Here is a 22,618-nt window from a genome sequence, read left to right as displayed (position 1 = left end):
AGCAGTGAGCGGGGGTATGTGAGCCATGCTCACGTTTGCCTTGTTTCTGCTGTATCCGGACTTTAAGGCATCAGTATGCTTCACAGAAAATGCTTATTGGATCATCAAACAGAGTATGAGCACGGACGTTCAGTTCTTCTGTCTTCAGAGGTGTTCAGATAACCCTTCATACAAACGAGTTGTTTGAAGCACACTGAAGCATCTCTCAGGTGTTTTTTCATCTATGTTAAATGATGAATCCGACCTGTCCCCCACACGTCTGAAGTCAGTGCTGACCCTCCAATCTCTTCTCTACACACACACACCCTAATCTTCTAAACTAAAAGAGTTGTCTTAACAACAGAACTGTCACATCATTCATTCTCCAACTACAGCAAAACAAGCTGCTGGTCTATCAGTTACTCTGGATTAACTTTCACTCGATTGTGTTCCAAGTGACTGTGCTCACACCGGCTGACCTTCAAGGTCATGTAACTGAGACTGCTTTGAACTCAGGCACAAATGTAATCAAGTGACTTTGTATTGTCCCAACGACAATCGAGGCTCGATTACCGACTGGGCAAAGCAGACGACTGCTCCCAAGAGGTCCTCGTCCCTCAGAGCGACCCAAAGGCCACGCTCTGTTTGGTCTGTGGTGATTTAATTCATCGCTAATTTGTTTGACAACGTGTTCCACTACATTAAATATTAACTCAAATGACAAGGGGTTTTTAACCAGGTCCTGCATTTATTATCTGATCCTGAGGCCCAGTCTTGTAGAAGTAACTTTGATCCAGACCTCTTGTTCAGCAAACAGGTCTTACAAGCGTAGATGAGGTTGACACTGACGCTGTTCAGGTTGTTGTAAGTTGACTAACAGAAATAACTATCAAATGGCATAATAGAGTGCTACAGGAATGAGTCCTGAAACCTAGAAATGAGTTAGCATTTTAGCACTTCCGGTTCCCTCGTCTGGAAGTCAATGGGTTTTTAGTTAGATGCCTGAAATAAGGTCTGCGGTTATAACACAAGCTGAAGAGATTTCGACGTTTTGTTCTACATTATTACACGGCTGTGTTGAATACTCAATTCTGATTGGTCAATCACGGCGTTCTGCGGTCTGTAATTTCTGTATTACAGACCGTTGCTATGCATAACAGACCGTTGCTATGGGCGCAGCTCTGATGTCAGACTCTGGCGGACCGTTTTTGCGTCAAAATATTGATTTCTTGTAATTTGGTGTGATAATAATAATAATAAGTCCAGGAGGCCCAAAATTAACAATTGTGATTTTTTTCGACTTCAATATCGTTTCCGGAGAATAACTCCTAAACTATTTAACTTAGGAACTTCAAATTTTGTCTGATGGTTTACAGTGTGGTCTAGTCCTGAGGAAGGTGAACTAATAACAAGCTAGATTGTGCTCAATAGACTAATTCTATTATTTCCAAAAAGGGCAATTCCTTTGGCCCTAGTAGGGCTCAGTATGTGTATGAGCCATGCTCACTTTTGCCTTGTTTATGAAGTTTATGGTCACATGCAGTGTCTTTTCAAAATAAAGTTGAAATGATGAGTTATTCTGACCCCGCCCAGCTACATCCTCACTATGTTGTAATATCTCTCCTCCACCTGTTTGCAGGCCGTGGTCGACAGATGGATGCCTACGTTGATGACCTGTTTGACCCTGTACTGGACCAAGGACCTCCGGTCAGTGATGTCATCAGATGTATTGTATTATTTCAACTGTAACTGTAATGAATGTAAAAGGCTGTATTTGTCTGTCCCTAGAAAGAGTTAACGTTTTATACCATGGGGTGTACTGAGCATGCTCGCTGGTCTCTGGTGGATGGTGTATCTCTGGTTGTATCTCATTACTGAGTGTGTGAAGTCACTGGGTTGTGTTTCTTGCTGTTCTGTGTGTGTGTGTGTGTGTGTGTGTGTGTAGGACATGGAAAGAGTAGCCATGCTGAACCGCAGGATGAGAGGAGGAGGAGGGATTGGACCCATGTATGGAACTGGTAGGAAAAACTGGATGTCCTCCATCTCCACACCACTGTGGATTATAATCACTTAGTGTACTGTATGATGCATTATAAACATTCCTAAACAGACATTCTTCAACCTGAAAAAGTCTATATTTAAAAAAAAAAACATCACTTGCATTATATTTCAAAAATTAAATACATATCACCAGTTTTCTTTTGCCTTTAGAGGTATAACTGTTTCGTCAGTAAGGGCTCAGAATGTTAAGTTGGTCAAGTCTACGGAAGACTATTTGTGTCATTATTTGAGTATATGAACGGAAATTTTTGAACACAGAAAAATGTTTTTTCCAAGCACATAAATTATTGATTGAGAAATCAGGAAGAGCAGCACAGAAGTAATTCCTTCTTCCAGAACGGACAGACATATAATAGATGTCGCATATACCAGTGGTTCCCAAACCTTTTCACGTCAAGGACCCCTAAAATGACGCAAATTCAACCACGGACCCCCATTTGATAAGATTTTGTAAGTTAAGTGTTACGGAACGTACTAACCTTAAAATAAGCCAATGTTGACTTTTGGTTTCACACGGGACACAAACAACGGTCTCCTGGGTGACGGTCCGGTGTTTGTGTGACTCATCCACCACTCTGATCTCCTCCCTACATGGACTTTGTCACTCTTTATACTACGTCACCTGACTTCCGGAGCAGTTGCTCTGAGCATCTAATATTACCACGGGTTTACATTGGAGTTAGTTGAAAGTCTTAAAACACTTTGAGTTCAGTTTCCTCAAAAAAGGCTTTAGAAGCTATTAAAAAGTTAAAAATTTAATTTACAAAAGTTTTAGATATTCTCCCCTGCGTGCTGTAGGCAGTGTTGTTGGTTATAAAATGCTATTGGTGTCTGATTGCAGGCTGTCGGGAGATGTTTTACACTTCTAAACTAAAAGACAGATAGTTTCTGACAGTGGATTTCTCTCCAGGTGGCTGCTCAAACTTTTGTGGAATTGTCATCACCATCCTAAAAAACATCCATTTTTGCAAGGCCACATTGATTTAATTATATATTAGGAAGTAATAAAAAAAAAGTAATAATGACTAGTTCTAGGCTATATTGTACTCTCATACTTTCGTCAGTATGATTGTGGAACCGGTATGAAACTACTTTCTATGTGGTATTAAACAAATCTTAAATTTAACTTGGTGAATCCTGCAGAAATCTTGTAAAATTACAATTTAGGCAGTAATACATTATACAACCAAGAACTACATTAGCAATACTACAAAGTATTAAGAATACAGAATAACATAAGTTCAGTAAAGTAAAAGTAACAGAGCCGGTAGCTGGTATAGTACTTTTTCTGTTAACTTTTTTATCTTTTTGCAGATTTTTTTTGGAATGAAGTGTCTCAGTCTCTGTTATTATAACTGATCATTCTGTTTTTCAGGTATACCCATGACAATGCCAAGCTATATGGGTAAGTGACCAAGAACACAACTTTTTACGTCCTCAAGCCTTGAATCCTTTTCATATCAAGTGACAGAAAAGGTGACGATCTTTCGGTTTTCTAATCTCTACGTTACTGTGTTGCCTCTGCTCAGGAGCGGTTAACCCTTCAATGCCCGGCTATGGTGCTCCCATGATGCCAACCATGCCAGGTAATCCCCCTACACGAACCTGTCATCCAGTTAATTCAGTAAATGCAGAGACCACTCAAAGAGCTTATTTAATACTATGTACATTAAAAGGCCATTGTGTAGGATTTCAAGGGATTTATTAGCAGAAAATGGAATATAATAATCATAACTATTAGGGCTGTCAAAGTTAACTTAAATTTGTTTTAATGCCACTAATTTTAGGTTGTAGGGGGCTCAGTTTTAAAGCTAGAGTAAAGATTCTATCATATGAAACTAGAAAAACCTAAGAAATCCATCGGTACCAACCATGTTATACTAGCTTGTCGCGAAGAAGGTTAAATAACGCTCCCAACATACGCTAAATTTTGGTGAGGAAAAACTGACATGGCCATTTTCAAAGGGGTCCCTTGACCTCTGACCTCTAGATATGAGAATAAAAATGGGTTCTATGGGTACCCACCAGTCTCCCCTTTACAGACATGCCCACTTTATGATAATCAAATGCAGTTTGGGGCAAGTCATAGTCAAGTCAGCACACTGACACACTGACAGCTATTGTGGCCTGTTGGGCTGCAGTTTGCCATGTTATGATTTGAGTATATTTTTTATGCTAAATGCAGTACCTGTGAGGGTTTCTGGACAATATTTGACATTGTTTTGTGTTGTTAATTGATTTCCAATAATAAATATATACATACATTTGCATAAAGTAGCATATTTGTCCACTCCCATGTTGATAAGAGTATTAAATACTTGACAAATCTCCCTTTAAGGTACATTTTGAACAGATAAAACATGCGATTAATTTGCGATTAATCCCAATTAACTATGGACAATCATGCGATTAATCGCGATTCAATATTTTAATTGAAACTGTGTTTTCATCAGCTTAGAATGAGCCCATCATATCTACATAGGGAGCGGGTCCTCTTCACAGAGTCCGTCATGTTGCTCCGCCATGTTTAGCCCAGAGCGGACAAACCAAACACTGTCTCTAGTGAGAGCTTTTCACGTTTTTACGTTACCTGAAGAAGACCACCGCAGTTCTCCGACACGCTTGTGAAACCACGGTAATGTGAGCCGCATAGTGCAAAACCGTGTTGGCGTTAGCGGACTCCATTTCTAACTGAGCGTCAGCTATCGTTGCACACTGTTAAACCCTGTAAGTGGAGCTGAAATTAAAGGCACGTGCAAGCGCGCACGATGTAAGATCCGTTGGATTTTCCCAGATTAACCGGCCCGGGTTCTCACATTAAAAGCAGTCTACAGTCTGATAGAGGAAACCCAGAAAGGTCTAATTCTTTCAGGTTAAATTACAACCTGTTCATACATTGGCAATACAAAAAAAATATTAAAACACGTTTATACATGTAAAAACTTACATACAATCCCTTTAATAAACTGGAAAATACAAGGACCGGTGGCTCAAAAATAATATGCACGTAATAGCATTGGAGCAAGCAGCTTATTATGCCCTCCAACTAAATCATGCTGGACAAATTAATTTGTGGTCACAAATATAGGCATATACATATAATTGGTAAGGAGGAACATGAAAAAGGATATGGACATTATACCCCCCCACATCCCCCAAAATTTTGTCTCATAGTATATGTATTATGTGTTGAATGTTATGATCTAAACATAGCTGATTTCTACCTGAAAAACAGTTAGTCATATTCATCCCTACACAGCCATGATGATGCCTCAGACTGCCATGCCTGCCCAGTCTGTCGCTGACCCCATGCAGATGGCAGCATCACAGCAGGCCCTCATCAACCAGCAGGCCTTTCTCATGGTGAGGACAAGCACACACATATGTTTCATCCTGTTATTTGCCCCCTCCACCCACATCTTCCTTTCCTAACTCCTTCTCCTACCTGTCCTCCTCCTCTTCCTCCTCCTCTTCAGGCCCAGCAGATGACCATGCAGGCCATGAGTCTGTCCCAGCAGCAGACCAAGGAGCAGCAGAGGAAAGAGCAGAAGGAGCAGGATAGAATGCAAAAGGAGGAGGAGAGGCAGCGGAGACGTCAGCCCGAGCGACGGTCCAGGGAACGCTCACGCTCACCCCCACCTCGATCTCCCTCGCCCCCACCTCGATCTCCCTTGCCCCCACCTGCCCGGCCTAAAACATTTGCACCTAAACGCACCCCCACCTACAGGCAGCCTGAACCAGAGGTATAACTGTATGCAGTATACATTTTTGTAGTGTACTCTATTGCTGCTTTTTTTTTTTTACACATCCTTTTTCTTACTATGCTTGATTTTTTTCGCTGCTTTATATCATAGATTTCTACAAACTGTCCCTTTTTATGTTCAGGTCTATACCGTCGCATTTGGTTTTTGGTTTCTTCTTGTTGTAACCTCGAACACAGGGGTGGTAACCTTAGACACGCCAATGGTGATATACAATGACGCACTAGCAGTAAATGTTGAAGTGCCTTCTCATCTGCATGCCAAATTACCTCTGTCACAGTCATACTCATAATTTGAGTTTCAGAGACTTTGTTTCCGGCATTTTGCTGACTTTTAAAGAATGAAAATAACTGCAACAGCATTTTTATTCTAAATAGGCCTACTTTTAATTTTGCTTTTTATTCTCAGGAAAGAAAAACTGAATAATTCGCCACTCTGGCGTGAATTTGTATGAATCTCTGGCATAAACAAATTCATATTTATCAGTTTTTATTCATTTATTAATTTTTTGCCCCTGCTTGCTTGAGTATTTCTTTCTCTTAGTACTCTCACTGAAGGCCCTACCCCTTTCAGACACAACGCAACAATGCATTTCCAATGGCTTGCGTCGCTGCAAAGCACGCCCTGATGTGTGGCGAGCGCAGCTCAAACCGCGTTGGGTCATGAACAGCTTTTCCACAGGAAAACGACATTTGATGTCGCTTTATTGTCATCCAAGTGTAAAACAGTAGGAATTACTAACTCTGTACATTGTCAGAAACAGATTGAGATAACGAAAAAGGAAAAAAGGTGTGAAATTTTGCCATAAATCGGGATAAAATGCGGGAGAATTGTGACCCTGGGAAAATTTAGCGTAAGTTTGCAGCATTATTTAGCCTCCTTCCTGACTAGTTAGTATGATATGGTTGGTACCAATGGATACATTATGTTTTATAGTTTCATATGATGCCAGATTCTTCATCACGTTGTTATTATCGCGTTAACTTTGACAGCCCTAGTTTTCATCTGTCTGTCCCATTCACGTGATATCTTAGGAACGCTGTGAGGGAATTTCTTCAAATTTGGCACAAACGTCCACTTCCTCAAGGATGAACTGATAGGAATTTGGTGGTCAAAGGTCACAAAGGTGACATCACAAAACACGTTTTTGGCCATAACTCAAGAATTAATTTGCTAATTATGACAAATTTACACAAATGTCTAACAGGATAAAATGATGACATTTTGGACAGACAGGGATTGCAACTTAACTGGTTGGCAGAGGAACACAACCATGAAGTGGTAATTCTATTATTATGGTCAATAAATCCCATGAGAAGACCAAAGCCAGCGATGTGGTAGTCCGCTTCTCAATACTGTCTGACTCCTCTACCCTGTCTAAGCCCACTGGTTCCTACTGAAGACATAAATCCTTAAAAACAGCTCACAAATATAAAGTTTCATTTTTTAGAAAAAGGCTCACTTATTTCCAGCTGATTACTGCAGTTTTAACTCAAACAGGAGGAAACAGTGCATTTGTGTGGGGACTGTTTCAGGGGCGTATTAATCCACATTTGGTGCTCTAGTGAGTATTTGGGGCAGCAGGACGGTGTATGTAGGATTGAGTCAAATTAAATCTGAGTGTGTGTGTTTATGAGTAATGAAGGATCATGTCACCCAGTGCGACAATAGTAGATACATCCATTCACATGAGATTTGTTGACAGTACATACATAAGATATAGAATACTGCAGTATTCTTTACCTCACCCTTTTAATTCCCTGGATGTGAAGCACTGATATCACTAGGTCTGTTTCCTCCTCATGTGGTGACATGTTATGTGCTCATGTCCATTTGTTTCTACAGCCGGAAAGAGAAGTGGACTTAGCAGATCCAGATGACCTGCAGTCTTTCAAAGACAAGAAGGAATACTTCCAGAAGATTGGTGAGTGGAGCTGACCAAGCAACCATTAGTAATACATGTATCTTCACTAAGGGCTAAGGGCAGACTGGACGCTACAGTGCCTCACTATCGCCTCTCCAGGTACAAGTGGTATTTTCAAGACAGCTAGCTGGTTGGCATGTTCATTTCAGTAGATATCTCTGCAACACAATACAAAGACGTCTTTAACATAACGTCAACACTGTAACCTCCTCATATTCTGTGACTGATGTTAGTTCATCTTTTGAATGTTTTAAACTAAAATCCCGTCCAGATCTGACACATTGCACCTTTAAAATCATCGCGCTTATAATAATTTTCCTCATTCCTCACGATCTCTCTCCTCTACTGTCCTCCAGGCTATCAGCCCCGAGGTGGATCCAAACCTCAAAAGCCTCAGCCAGCCCCCGCCAGCCCACCCAGACAGCAGCGACGCTCCCCGCCGTCACCACGTCCATCCCCTCCATCCCCCCCACCTACAGCACCAAAGCCTGAGGGTGAGAAGATTCAAGATTCAAGATTCAAGATGTTTATTGTCACGTCAGTTATACAAGTACAATTGTGTGAAATGCTTTTTGCTGGGAAGCTCCATTAAAAATAATAACTTATAATACAATTATAAAAGGAAATACTTTGTACAAGGCATATTAAGAACATATACATTAAGAACATAGACAGTATATGAAATATAAGATATATGATTGAGGTACTTTTTGTGTGAGAAGGTGTCGTATTAATTATCTATTTAAAAGTCTGATGGCCTGGGGGAAAAAACTTGAAACACAAGTTCAATGGACTAGATCATATTTTGTGGAATTTATAAATATTAAGGATATCTGTCCCCCCTTTACTTTCTGAGAGCTGTTAGAATATATAGTATATAGATCATAATTCATGGGCCCAAAAGGAAAAGGAGCACACAGCTAAAAATTTCTATTTTGTGTGAGAAGACATAAGCTGATTTTATCGGAAATGAATTGCATGAAGAGCTTGGTATATAGATTCTGTCTCTCATCTCCCACAGTGAAGCGTCTCCGCCCCCCACCTGCCAGAGAAGTGGATCCCCCAAAAGCAACACCTACCCCAGCTCCTCTCACTAAGCATCAGCCCGAACCCACCTCCAGCATCCGGGAAATCATCAAACAGTACAACAGCCGACCCCAACAGGAAGCCAAACCCTTTGAGCCTGTCAGGTCAGTTCCAACGCCGCTCCCTGTGAGCTCTTTACCAACACATTCTCACTCCCAACTCGTAAATTACCGCCGCTTGGTCAGTAACCCTTGGGGACGGAGACTGACGCACGGGGGCTTTTTTGGACGGACCAGGGATGGCGTGTCAATAAACGCTCGTTAGTGTCCTTTCAAAATAATCTTCCGTTTTTACAGGAAGTTTTTCCTGTAGGGAACACAACCACTTCGTTAGGGCCAGTGACCAAACGGCGGTATTTGATGAGTTGGGAATGAGAACGGGTTGTCTATACTCACTTTCCCCAACATTTTAACAAAGTTTCATCTGATCTAACATCCTGCTGGATCCTGCTTGGACACCTTTTCTCCCTGAATGGATTAAAAATTGTTGAATGGGAGTCAATATCATGCTGTGGGTTAAAGAAACATAGGAAAGGCATAGTGTCTCCGACCTTTTGAACTTTATTGTCACATTGTTGTGCAGCCAGTATGAGGTGAAATCACGCTCACAATTCTTGAAATTGAAAATAAGGTTTGACTGTAACGGAGGCGGGCCAACCAGGCAACCGGAAATCCCATAACAAATTCATGATTACTTTTTCCGTGAATCGTTAATGTGTTTTCCCCTCATCTGGCCAGAGACTAAGATAAGATAAGATCAGATATATTCCTTTATTACTCCCGCAGTGGGGAAATTTGCAATGTACAGCAGCAAAGGGGATAGTGCATAAAACAAGATGCATCAGCTAACACAGTAAAAAAAGAGCTGAACAAAGTGTAACAAAATATGAACCATTTAAATAGAAGGAAGTATACAGTAAAAATAGGAGCAGTATATATCCTAGTCCTTGACATGCCTGAGAGTAAATTGATCCCACAATGGATGGCCTCATCCTCTAGAAAAACTAGAAACTTCTGCAATGTTTGTGATTTACTGTTTTTTTCCTCTAAACAGACATCATGCACGGCATTTCGTAAAGAAGAATGATCCCAAAGAAGAAGCTCTGGCCAAACTCAAAGACAAAGCACCAGTGCCACAACAGAAGGTCAGGATGGAAAGTCTAACTACACCTACAAATAAAAAGAAAATCTACCTAAATTACAAGATATTTTTATCATTAGGTTTATTATTCTTTCTCATATTGAGTATCTCTGTCTGGAATATACTGTGTGCTACATCCTCACTTCTTCCTGCTTCCTGCAGAAACAATGGGTGCCTCCCCCAGTCAAGCCTAAGTGGGAGCCACCTCCTCCCAGGACCCCATCACCACAGCCCTCTCCCCCCTCCAGCACGGGGCCCCGCGTCATCTCCAGCAACATGAGGCAGAAGCAGCGCTCCCTGGAGGACCTTTTCGGCTCGCAGCGCTCCCGCAACTCCCTGCCACCTCCCCCCGACTCCCCGCCACCTCCTCCGCGCCCAGCAGCACCCATCTTTCAGAACATCCCCGACCCGCCGCCCGTGGCTGCCCCGTCTCTCAGTGGGTGTCGCTCTTGTCATCATGTTCTCCAGACATAATGTTTAATCATATATGATGTATTTTAGCCAACAGTTGCTGCTAACTACCATTTAAATCCAATGTTATCGAATGTGAGGTCAGTCAGTGGCCTTCATCTTGTTGTTTATTCATTAACTGTAGATGGGGTGCCAGATGTGGAGGGCATTCGCTCCAAGCTCCACCGCTTCTCTGCTGGGGTTTTCTTCTCTTACTCCAACATGCCGGGAAAACTGTTCCTGCGAAAAGAAGTAAGACACACACACACACACACACACACACATAGGACATTTATCAGGAGACCAGTGATTTCACTTAAATCAATGTTTTTATTACGGCTGTCAAAGTTAACGCAATAATAACCACCGCCACTCATTTCTTTAATGCATTAAGGCAACTTGCGATTTTTAGGTTGTAGTGCGCTCAGTTTTAAAGAGTAAAGAAACTGGTATCATATGAAACTAGAAACCTAAGGAATCCATTGGTACCAACCTTGTCATACTAGTTTTGTCGTGAAGGAGGTTAAATATACCCACGAGTATCTCCTTTACAGACATGCCCAATTTACGATAATCACATGCAGTTTGGGGCAAGTCATAGTCAAGTCAGCACTCGGACATCTGAGTTTCAAAGTCCCGGGCTGAATTTCACCTCAGTGGTAACTACTGAGGAAGGGGATAGTGTTATTTCTTTGCTCTTTTTCTATCATGGAATGTGTATTATGTTGTTACATATTGTAGCTTATATTATGTGTTGGCAGTTTAGACTGAAGTGGAAAGAAAAATTAATTATTGAATGTTTACAGGCAACTTTTCATCCACCCCTAACACAGTAGAAATAACAAGGAAAGAGGGGATTTGAACTGTGAATCTTCTTGTTAATGAAGCATCATTTATCTGTGTGCAGGTGTTTTACCCCAAAGAGATGTTCAACCGGCCCTACATCCTCAATCTGTTATGTGAACAGGTTAGTATATTTTACAGGTGTCCTCACGTTTAACCTGCTATGCTGTGGTTATTCTATTTATCTACAGTACCCTCTGAGTCATTGCTCATTATATCCATTGCACTTCAGAGGCAGTACACATCAAACTCTTCATGTCGTGTGATGTGTTTTCAGATCATGAGGGACACCTACTCTGACAGCTGTGTGAGGATCAGCAGGGAGGAGAGGAGGAAGATGAAGGACCTGCTGGGTGAGAGTTTTGGAAAGATCACCATAATGCTGGATGCTACAATATTTGTTATAGTGTTGATTTTAAAACGTTACAAGCTGAAGTCATTCACAAGTGGTTGGAATCACAGACTGTATATAAAGATGGATGACGCGTCTCCACTTCATTTCATTAATTTCATTTTCATTTAAAAATGTATTTCGAACATGTAGAATACAAAAAAATAAAGAAAAAGAATGATCATACCAACAAGTGGACAGTCAGAAACAAGTAGTATTTACATACAATGAAAAGCATAAGAAAAATAAATTGTCAAACACTTGATGCCTTGATTTACATATTCAAAAAGGAGTGAGAAGAAATATAAACTTATTTAATCCCACCCCTTCTCCATAAGTCAATTATTAATTATTAACCAGCTTCCTTATTGAGCAATACATACACTAAATTTGTCTAACTATAATTGTTATTATTTATTAACTATAATTATTACCTTTAATCTGTGTCATACAGAAATATAAATTAATTACTGATATAATTATCCTTATCAAAATATAAATTTGTTATCAATCCAGAATACCAATTCATTACTTATGAATGTACTTTACCCGCCCGTACTTAATGTGTGGGCGGGTATTGAGGTCCCGCCCACACATTCGTCCAACCCAATTGCGAATCGCGGTCGCAGTTTGCTTGCATGAGCTACCTAGCGGCTACGTTAGCACCACGGTAGCGGTTTGGCTAGAAAGACACAACAACTAACCATAATATCTCTATAAATACATTCATGATCAAATTGACACGTGCTACTACACAGACTCGTGATTCGTGTTTCAGAAACGTTATTCGCGTGTGGATATGAACACACTATGGTCCGACAGCTCTGGCTAACTTTCAGTGGAGTTGTTGCTAAGCTAGCTAGCAACACGGTCAGCGACTGTATGAACCATAGACTGTACTGTATATACAGATATTTATGTTTGAAACAGACAATCATAGTTATGAAAAGTTAAACTCTCGACTTTCCTAGTCTACGTACAATTCCCGAGCTTCCGGCTCCACGACTACCTCACTCAGAGCAGCTGTCAATCATGATGTCTCTTCCCCTTCTTATAGCATCAAATAACTAATTAAAACCAAACTTATCAGAAAAAATGAACACTTGAACATACATCAGCGTGATAAGAACTACTTAAAATGACAGAAACCATCTTTGGGAAAAAATTATTTGGCGTGTCCTTTGACTTTTTAATTTGGCCCATGTTCCATCCGCTAACATGGAGGGGGCGGGGTTTATGACCTATACTGCAGCCAGCCACCAGGGGGCGATCAAGATGTTTTGGCTTCACTTTTGGGGTGTTCTCATGTCGCCCATCTTTACATACAGTCTGTGGATGGAATGAACACTCACTGAATCACTGAATACAAACTATATCACATTTCTCTGACCGTTATCCCGTTTTTCCCCTATGTACTCCAGCAAATTTCAATGTGGGAATGACTATAAGCACCATCCAGAATGACAACATGAAGAAGAGGATTGTCATTGCTGCTCGAGACAACTGGGAGAACTACTTTACCCGCCTGTTCCCGATGAAGGTGAGCATCACAAAAAGAGTTATGGCAAAGTTGGAAATACTGTCGAGTGTAAAGCACATCTCAGTGTTTTATGACATTGCAAGGCGAGGTGAAACCACGCAGCTTTATTTGCAGCACATTTCAAACACAGAGGCAACTCAAAGTGCTTTACACAGGAAAACAAAAGCATTAGAACAACAGTCAAAATGATGAAAACCAGAATGCAATTAATTAAGATAGAATAAAATAAGAGAGTGGACAAGGTCAAACTTATTTTATTGTAATAACATATACAATATTGGCAGGGGTATACCGGCTGTGTTGTTTCAAGCATCAGTTTTTGCCAGACCACGAACCACTTACAAATATTAACAAGCATCTTCTCTGTGTATCTGTTGAAGGCGGACAGTGGGGATGCTCAGGTTATGGGTGTGTCTCATCGTGGCGTCCGTCTCCTGAAGGTGGTTAGAGCATCAGGCATCAACCCCAAACACCTCCGGCTGCTCAGGAGCTACAGGTAAACATGCAGCCTACATACACAAACAGCAGAAACTACGCAGAACCACTTGGACAGTGGGGCAGCTGTGCTGAAATACTCATAACAATTGTGCATTTTGCAATAAAAGCAACACATTTGGCACAGATATAGGTTTATATGTTATGATGAAGATATAGATATTGGGGCGCAACCGTGAATAGGCGCTAAATATAACACAATGTTGCAGAAAACTGATTTCATGAGTCTTGGTGATTTCCAAGGTGTGTTCAAGCTGATTAGATCAGATGTCAGAAGATCACAAACATGTTTCTTCATTCAAATCCATTGCGAACTTTTGGACTAATCCTGATAACAGACAGACCAATAAACAAACAAACCAACGCCGGTGAAAACACAACCTCCTTGGCCCAAGGCCTTTGGAGGTAATAAAAGTGATGAATTACAGCCAATATATCCATTATTACAGCATACAGCTACTGTAGCAGGAAGCTGGCAAAACCAGATATAACATATGAGCGTGCTGGGCGGTGCAGTCCTGTGGGTCTGATGCACGTTCATGATGCCGAGGAAAATAACCCTGGATTCAGCTATTAGTTCATTTTACTACTTTTAAGACATAATGATTTAAATGAGGGATATTTTAACAGTTCGTGCTGGGAATTTGATTTACCTTAAAAAAAAACGATCCTCCGATTTACAGACGTCTCTTTATACATCCATGGCCACAGACTCATTGCCGTTTTCAGTCCAAAATGGTGGCAGCGCTACCGTAGCGCCATTGTAGCAGCTGTCCAAAAACAACCACAATAAAAATAGAAGCTTTGAATGTAACGAAATGACATTCGGTGCAGCCCCACCTATCTGATGTAGTCACTTTAAGCTTCACAGGATGTTTACTCAGGTGTGCGTGAATGTAGTTTTGCAGAGTTGCTGTCAGTCGACCTCCAGGGTGCAGACCGAGTGGAGCTGGAGCTGAAGAGTGAAACGATGGTTCTGCAGTCATCCAAAGCTCCTCAGATCACTGCCATGATCCGACTCTTCCTCCAGGAGCTCACCAGGGTAGCTCTTTGCTCTTAAAATCATCATCATTCATTTCATCATCTTTCCTTTCTGATGCTCTGTAGCATCTTTTTCCCATGCTTGTGTTAGAGCCCATCTTTCTCCCTGCTCTCTATAGAACTCAGGCCATGTGGTTGCCCTGAAGAGTTTCGTGACAGATGACAAAAGTCTGCTCGGCTTCAGCAGGGGTGACATCATCAAACTGCTACCAATGGAAGGACTCCAGACAGGTGATGATTCATTATTTGGATGCCAGACTTACACCGATCAGCCATAACATTATGACCACCTGCCTAATATTGAGTAGGTCCCCCTTTTGCCGCCAAAACAGCCCTGACCCGTCGAGGCATGGACTCCACTAGATATCTGAAGGTATGCTGTGGTATCTGGCACCAAGCCGTCAGTAGCAGATCCTTTAAGTCCTGTAAGTTGCGACATGGGGCCTCCGTGGATCGGACTTGTTTGTCCAGCACATCCCACAGATATTCGATTGGATTGAGATCTGGAGATTTTGGAGTCAACATCTCAAACTCGTTGCCATCCACATGATGTAAAAGAAAACGTGATTCATCAGACCAGGCCACCTTCTTCCATTGCTCCGTGGTCCAGTTCTGATGCTCACGTGCCCATTGTAGGCGCTTTTGGCGGTGGACACGGGTCAGCGCGGGCACCCTGACCAGGCCTGCGTCTACGCAGCCCCATACGCAACAAACTGCAAAGCACTGTGTGTTCTGACAGCTTTCTATCAGAACCAGCATTAACTTTTTCAGCAATTTGAGCTCCAGTAGCTCTTCTATTGGATCGGACAACACAGGCCAACCTTCGCTCTCCACATGCATCAATGAGCCTTGGGTTTGACCCTGTCGCCGGTTCACCAGTTTTCCTTCGTTGGACCACTTTTGGTGGGTCCTCCTAACACCGCAGACCGGGAACATCACACAAGAGCTGCAGTTCTGGAGATGTTCTGGACCCAGTCGTCTAGCCATCACAATTTGGCCCTTGTCAAAGTCGCTCACATCCTTACGCTTGCCCATTTTTTCTGCTTACAACACAAAGTTCAAAATGTTCTCTTGCTGTCTAATACATCCCATCCACTGACAGGTGCCATTGTAACGAGATAGTCAATGTTATTCCCTTCACCTCTCAATGGTCATAATGTTATGGCTGATCAGTGTATGTTTGTGGTAGTTTTTAGGGTTAGATGTTCTTTATTATGGTCATTGTTTTAATGCATATCAAAATCTCCTTCTCATCACATAACATTTTTGTGTGCGTTCCACCAGGCTGGCGTTTTGGTACCATGGGAGGGCGCTCTGGTCTGTTCCCAGAGGAACTCACCCAGCCATCTGCGGCCCCGGACTACCACTGTCTACACCTCGACCGGAGAGATGACAGGAGGAAAAGCATGAGGGACGCTAGACCTGTCGGTCCACCCAAGGGCCCGTCTCCAGGTCCCATCAGCAGACGCATGGGCAGCGGTGGTTCAGAGCTGCTCGGCAAAGAGGCTTGGGTCCCGGGATCGGTCCAGAGATCGGTCCAGAGCTCAATCCAGGGCTCAGTCCATGAGCTGGAGATCATGCAGGGCATGGCTGAGTTTGCCATGAAGTACTTCAGGTATGATAGAAGACTGATTTTTGTCGATTACGTTCAGAAGGTTTGTGTTTATAATGGCTAATTTTGTGCTACCGTTTTTTGTTTATTATAGAGTTGGGACTACAGGTCTGCCAGCAAGTGGAAGGAACTTTTCAGAGGCGGTTCAACACACAGAAGTAAGACTGTACTATCCCTCTAACATCATATCCCATGGTTGTACTTTCTGTTACTACAGCTGTTTTACATGGACACATCTGTATCCATGTATGATACGCCTAAATAAGCTGTATTGTCTAAAATCCTAGAATCAATCAATATGGTGTCAATGAGACCTGAATATAATCAACTCAACTAAGTGCTTTGGGTTTTGTTCATCCAGGTTCCAATACAGGAGTCCCTCATTCTCTACAATGATCCTGAACTCAATGATTTATCCGTCCAGTGCTTCATGAGTGAGTACCAATATCCAATACACACTGAGACCACTGTTACCTTGTTCCTCCATCATCCTCCCATCTATCTGTCCCCCCCGCCCCCCCCCCCCCCCCCCCCCTCCCCAGACCTGATGCAGTTCATGGGTGACATGCCAATGAAGAAGAATGACACCCAGCCAGCCTGCCTGAGCCACATCTTACTGGTCGGTGCTCTTTCTTTCAAACAGTGTATCTGATGGACTGCATCTATATGGTGCTTTTGAGTTTCTGTGTGTCCCTGAGTTTGATAGACTTCAAATAGACTTTCTCTGTTGTGTTCAGTTAGGGAAGGAAAAGGAGCTGCTGAGAGATGAAATCTACTGCCAGGTCATCAAGCAAACCACCAACAACCCAACTAAGTGAGTGTCACATTTATTGAAGTTTTTGGTAACATTATCAAGTATAAAGTATAAAATAGAAAACAATCAGGTTCCTCTACCTCCTTTTAGTGCCCCTAATGGCATTTGGAAGATTCCACCGTGCCCGAAGAAAAACAAACATTCAGAGCCGAGGATTCTCTAACGCAGCTGCTCATAAAGCTTGTGAACTCTGCACTGATTCTGTTACTGTAATGCCTATTTCTCTCCTCAAATGTTTTCAGGAACATATATGAGAAAGTTTGCTGCGGCCGGCGGGCAGTACTTGGTTTTCAACATGGCAGCTCGGTCACAAGAAGTGAGCAGCGATTGACAGTTGCATTAGAGACTCCTCGGCTCTGATTGATCGGTTGTTTTTACTTCAGGCACGGTAGAATCTTGCAAATGAGATTCTCTTGAGTCACAAATCTGATGACTCAACTTGACGAAATAAAAAAGGACTTGCAACTCGACTTGGACTTTAACACCAGTGACTTGTGACTTCACTTGGACTTGAGCCTTTTGACTTGAAAATACTTGATACCTCTCCCCTAGCCCAAAGATTAAAAAGTATGCTATTTAAAAAGTGTGTGCACAAAGACGATCAACTGCCCGGTACCGGGGGGACAGCGTCGGATATGTTGGGTTTATTTACTTTCTGAGAGGTCCTTTATTGATTTGTTTGGAAAGAGGATTTTCTCGTTGGGGAAAAAACTGAACTGAACACACTTCATTTCTATCTTTTGTTGTTTATTGTTGAATCCCCGAAAAGTGGTATTTTTTTGGTGAACTCTGGACTCTTTGTTTTTGGTGAATTATATTGGGACTTGTACAGAGCCCTCCTAGACCCCTAGGAGAAAATTGTATTAATTCGTTCCCTCAAGTTAGTAACTCGTGCCCTCAAGTCAAGTCAATGACTTCGGTAAAGTTGGAAAGATATTGACAGATTCAAACTTCCTGGATCAATAACTCATAACCGAAACGTTGTTAAAACACGAACAACGGCTCTTTCTAACCGTAGTAAGGTAGACAACGGCCTACAACCTAATTTTAATCAAAACGAGCAGGACACATAACATTGGTCTCTATGTGCAGCCGGCTGGGAGATGAGTGGTCAGGGACCGTCTACAAAGCGCAATGCCAAAAAGAGATGCTATAACAATATTCAATAACTTCAGTATTGTAGAGTGTAGTGCCACCAAAATTACTACACACATCAATGATCTCCTCATGGTTATACTACAACATTCAGTTGTTGGGAGTTGCAGGATTAAACCATGAAGAACTAACATTACCTTACTGAGCGCCAGTTGGCGCCAGTTACTCAAAAGCTAGCTGGTGAACATGGTGGAGCATTTAGCAGCTAAAGAGACAGATCATTTTTCTTAGGAGTTGATGAAGACCAAACCAGAGATACACATTAACATACACAAATCAAAAATGAGTGCTAATGACAGGATCACAGTCTAGTTTAGAAATGCAGAAAGCATCTGCATTATTGATTCATCAACCACAGAATGGTGGCAGGACTTGGCTGCACTTGTTGCTTATAACACATACAGTAAAAGAGTTACAAAGTGAACCAAGCCACTATTTCTAGAGGTGTTTCCCACTGTAATTTTGCATTTTAAGGGTAATTAAAATGCTAAATTGTATTTGCCCTGTTGTGTTCTCATCACAGATCGATCTGTACCCTCGGCTGGCGGCTGCTCAATCTGGTGACCGGGTACTTCCCCTGCTCTGGTACTCTGCAGCCGTTCGTCACACGTCACCTACACGAAATCTCTCAGGACAACGAACACCCATACCAAGGTAGAACAATACCACAAAAATGCTAATCTTTATGAATCGTAATGTTTAAAAAATGGTAGCTACATATTCAGATTTTGGTTCACACACTCTTTATAACATATGTGTCCTCAGAGCTGGCGTGTGTGTGTCAGGATAACCTTCAGAGATCTCTCAGCTTTGGCGGTCGCCGTAACATTCCCTCACATGTAGAGATGGATGCCATTCTGGCAAGTTAACCTACACACTCAAGCAAATAAGAGCATGACTTTCATGATGTATTTAAAACTATTACATGCCATCATTATCTGCATTTACAGCTGAACTGATCTTGAGTGTCTTGGCTTTCTGCAGGCTGGCAAAACTTCTCGACGTGTTCCTATCCAGCTGCCAGGAGGAGTGGATTTCCCCATCAAGATACGCAGCTTCAGCGTAAGACTTATTTATACCTACTTATCTATGAACAAAACCAGTGTCTTTTTTGTTTATTATCAATATCTCTGCGGTTGTATTTTGTATCTTCCTCTAGATGGCAGCAGAAGTAGTAACAGAGTTCTGTAAAGAAATGGGCATCACAGATCTCACAGAAATCAGAGAGTTCTCCATCCTTGCCAACCGACATCAAGGTAAATCAAACCGATGCTGTTTCCTATTGATGCACAGGAGAACATACAGTCTTTGGACTTTAGTTGAAAACAATGGAGGACGGAATCTGCCAAAATAAAAAAAAAAATAATAAATAAATAAATGACCCAATCAATAAATAAATATGTCATTAAATGTTGCGTAAAAATAGCATAAATTGATATTTGTGTTTTAATTTGTTTATTTTTTTATTTATCTTTGTATTAATTCCCTTGTGTATTTACTCTTCTGTTTAAATGTATTTATTTATTTTTGCATTTATTATTATTATTATTATTATTATTATTATTATTATTATTATTATTATTATTATTATTATTATTATTATTATTATTATTTTATTTATTTATTTAAAACGATAAAAAAATAAATACATAAATAAATAAAAGGGAAAATTAAACAAAAGAGTAAATAAATAAGGGAATTAATACAAAGATAAATAAATAATGAAGCAAATTAAAACAGAAATATCAATGTATGTAACATTTTATCAATTAATTAATGGCTACATTTATTTTTAATGTTATTTTTGCTACTTTTAATGACATGTTTATTTATTGAGTCATTTATTTATTTATTGTTTATTTTGGCAGGTTCCGTCCTCTATAGAAAACAGCTTTGTTCAGCTAGTTGTATACAAGAAGCTGTTTACAGGTAGAATCGGTGCCTTTTCCACTCTGATAAATGTAAAAAATCTGGAGCATCAAACACTAAAAAAGGATGTTTTTGTCAGTCAAATGGTCAAATTTAAAGGGTCAGGTCACCCAAATTACACTACTATGCATTTTCTCACTCTAAGCTCTGTTGTAGTATCTACAGTAGCAGAGATGCACACACAACTTGGGCTCAAGTCAGATTTGAGTTATGAATCTGATGACTTAACTTTTTTTTTTTTTTAAATAACTTTATTTGTCGCTTTTTGATTTAACAACATATACAAGAGACATGACAATCATTATCCTTATCTAGTAAGGATCATTTATACAAAATAGGTTTTTGACAACAGTGAAAATGTCGTTTTTGAAAGGCTAAACACCAACAAATATGGATTGAAGCAGAATATTTAGTTAGATTTTGCTACTAAGTAGCAAAACAATATATATTTTTAAACAGTTTTATATACAGACTTTTGTATGAATTATTCAGTAAGCGTGTTATTATGATTTTATGAGCAAATTTAATTTGGACAACCTCAGAGCAGACAAATCCCGGCGCAGGGGGCCCCGGACCCCAGGTCGGGAACCACTGCTTTAGAAAACCTTCTTGCTGATGGTCTCGTTTGCTTATGTAGGTTATATAGAGGAATCAGTATTAAATTGAGAAAAGTAACAGATTAACAGATCATTGTCCTGCTGCTCCTCCTCTGTCAGATGGGATTGTGCGTCCCCTCCATGCTGAGGAGTATCTGTTTGACTTCCTGCTGGATGACGGCTCCATCTTCTTGTCCCTGAGGAGAATGATGTGGAGAATCCCTCTGTCCTTCAACAGTGACCTCTATGTGGAGTTCCACTACCAGCAGGTGACCTCATCAGTTCACAACAGCCAGGAGCGGCAGTAGTAGTAGTACATTTCTAGGCACTGGTCCAGTTTTCATCTCACTGTTTATCTGTAATGTGTGTGTGTTTGTGTGTGTAGCTCCTGGGTGAATACCTGAGTGGGCGGCTGATGCTTGCTCCCGCTGCAGGTGGTTCCGCATCAGTCCAGCAGATAGCAGAGCTGTCAGCCCTGCAGCATCTGGCTCAAGGACTGAAGAACCAGCCCTCACTGTGAGTCACACACACTGACAGCCAAGGGAACAAAATATTTTGGGATATTGGACAGTTAAACCGAAAAGAATCCAACACAATATCACTGAGATATAAAATACCTTAATGACAATTAATCCAAATTAACTATGGACAATCATGCAATTAATCACAATCAATTATTGACAGCCCTAGATATAACAAAAAAAATTTTTGAAAGAAGATTACCAATCCTAGCTTTAAAGTGAAGGCCCGAGATTGATATTGATCTTTTCATCTCACTCACGGACAGAAAGCGAATGTTGAACTATTCCTTTAAGTTCCCCAGCTTTATGGAAGTCCAGTTATAAATTGTGGCATATGCATTATTTTGGTCTCTATGTTGTCATCATTAACACTTAAGTTGACCAAAAGGCCAAACTCTAATTGTAAGTATGTGTATATTGACACTTGCTGATTGTATTTCTCTTCAAGGCCAGAGATAAAGGAGTACCTGCCCTCACAGGATGGGCTCAGCAGTAAAGTTGAAGAGATCCACTCCTTCTGTCAGGGCCAGATAGCTGCCATGCACGCCTTCAGCCCTCAAGACGCCAAAATACAATTCATTGGTGGGTAGCTTCTCTTCTCTTCTTGTCTCTTCTCTTCTCTTCTCTTCTGATGATAACTGTATTTGTCTGAATACTCCGTCTTTCAGAGTTTCTGAGCACCATTCCCCTGTTTGGCTCCAACACTTTCTTGGCCCAGAAGGTCAGCCAGCGTGGCTGTCCCTCCCCATGCTTGGTCAGCATCAGTCAGGACGGGGTGCAGTTCATTCACCCCAAAACACAGGTACTTTCAACAAACGTAGTACTAAAACATGAATATATTACTTTATCAGTATTAAAGAATTCATTTTACTGGAGTTATACTTGGTCTTAGTTCAAATCAGTGAGTTCAATCAACAGTCAACATTGGTGTTGGACATTTTGCCATATTCATAATATTCAGATGTAACCTTTTTCAAACTAATGTATTTATTAATTAATTATTTTATAAGGTATTAATTTTTCTGCGGAAATGTATCTCTTTAAAGGTTTTATTGATTTTTATTGTCTACATTTTTATGTAGACAAATATTATTTGAAAAATAATACATCCACAGAGCTTTTAGAAAGGTGCCAAATAAAAGTATGGCTTTTCCTGAAAAAAAATATTAGGATTATGAATTGATCAAAAATGGTGGCAGCTCCAAAATTAATGTTTTGTTTATCTCTGTGGAAGATATCTGATGCTTGATTCCCACTTGTAACAAGGCAAAAGTGAGCAT

At 40.9% G+C, this 22,618-nt stretch overlaps 1 protein-coding gene across 1 annotated transcript in view; it reads left to right on the top strand.

Annotated features, from left to right (window-relative positions):
- Window positions 1-22,618, top strand: part of myo15b (myosin XVB) — a 51,809-nt gene that overhangs the window by 27,178 nt on the left and 2,013 nt on the right. The window contains exons 34-64 of the mRNA XM_037755799.1: window positions 1,619-1,686; window positions 1,925-1,997; window positions 3,416-3,445; window positions 3,570-3,626; window positions 5,300-5,403; window positions 5,517-5,783; window positions 7,647-7,725; window positions 8,082-8,219; window positions 8,747-8,915; window positions 9,865-9,955; window positions 10,114-10,387; window positions 10,547-10,653; window positions 11,309-11,368; window positions 11,522-11,597; window positions 13,057-13,199; window positions 13,577-13,671; window positions 14,571-14,712; window positions 14,831-14,942; window positions 15,996-16,326; window positions 16,418-16,481; window positions 16,685-16,757; window positions 16,866-16,942; window positions 17,061-17,137; window positions 18,816-18,946; window positions 19,058-19,152; window positions 19,277-19,354; window positions 19,452-19,548; window positions 20,938-21,086; window positions 21,203-21,333; window positions 21,787-21,920; window positions 22,007-22,140. Coding sequence (XP_037611727.1) covers window positions 1,619-1,686; window positions 1,925-1,997; window positions 3,416-3,445; window positions 3,570-3,626; window positions 5,300-5,403; window positions 5,517-5,783; window positions 7,647-7,725; window positions 8,082-8,219; window positions 8,747-8,915; window positions 9,865-9,955; window positions 10,114-10,387; window positions 10,547-10,653; window positions 11,309-11,368; window positions 11,522-11,597; window positions 13,057-13,199; window positions 13,577-13,671; window positions 14,571-14,712; window positions 14,831-14,942; window positions 15,996-16,326; window positions 16,418-16,481; window positions 16,685-16,757; window positions 16,866-16,942; window positions 17,061-17,137; window positions 18,816-18,946; window positions 19,058-19,152; window positions 19,277-19,354; window positions 19,452-19,548; window positions 20,938-21,086; window positions 21,203-21,333; window positions 21,787-21,920; window positions 22,007-22,140 — 3,656 coding nt within the window. The remainder of the gene's footprint in view (window positions 1-1,618; window positions 1,687-1,924; window positions 1,998-3,415; window positions 3,446-3,569; window positions 3,627-5,299; window positions 5,404-5,516; window positions 5,784-7,646; window positions 7,726-8,081; window positions 8,220-8,746; window positions 8,916-9,864; window positions 9,956-10,113; window positions 10,388-10,546; window positions 10,654-11,308; window positions 11,369-11,521; window positions 11,598-13,056; window positions 13,200-13,576; window positions 13,672-14,570; window positions 14,713-14,830; window positions 14,943-15,995; window positions 16,327-16,417; window positions 16,482-16,684; window positions 16,758-16,865; window positions 16,943-17,060; window positions 17,138-18,815; window positions 18,947-19,057; window positions 19,153-19,276; window positions 19,355-19,451; window positions 19,549-20,937; window positions 21,087-21,202; window positions 21,334-21,786; window positions 21,921-22,006; window positions 22,141-22,618) is intronic.

The sequence above is a fragment of the Sebastes umbrosus genome, chromosome 20 (genome assembly GCF_015220745.1).
Source record: "Sebastes umbrosus isolate fSebUmb1 chromosome 20, fSebUmb1.pri, whole genome shotgun sequence".
NCBI lineage: Eukaryota > Metazoa > Chordata > Actinopteri > Perciformes > Sebastidae > Sebastes > Sebastes umbrosus.
This window is presented reverse-complemented; position numbering and strand designations above follow the sequence as displayed.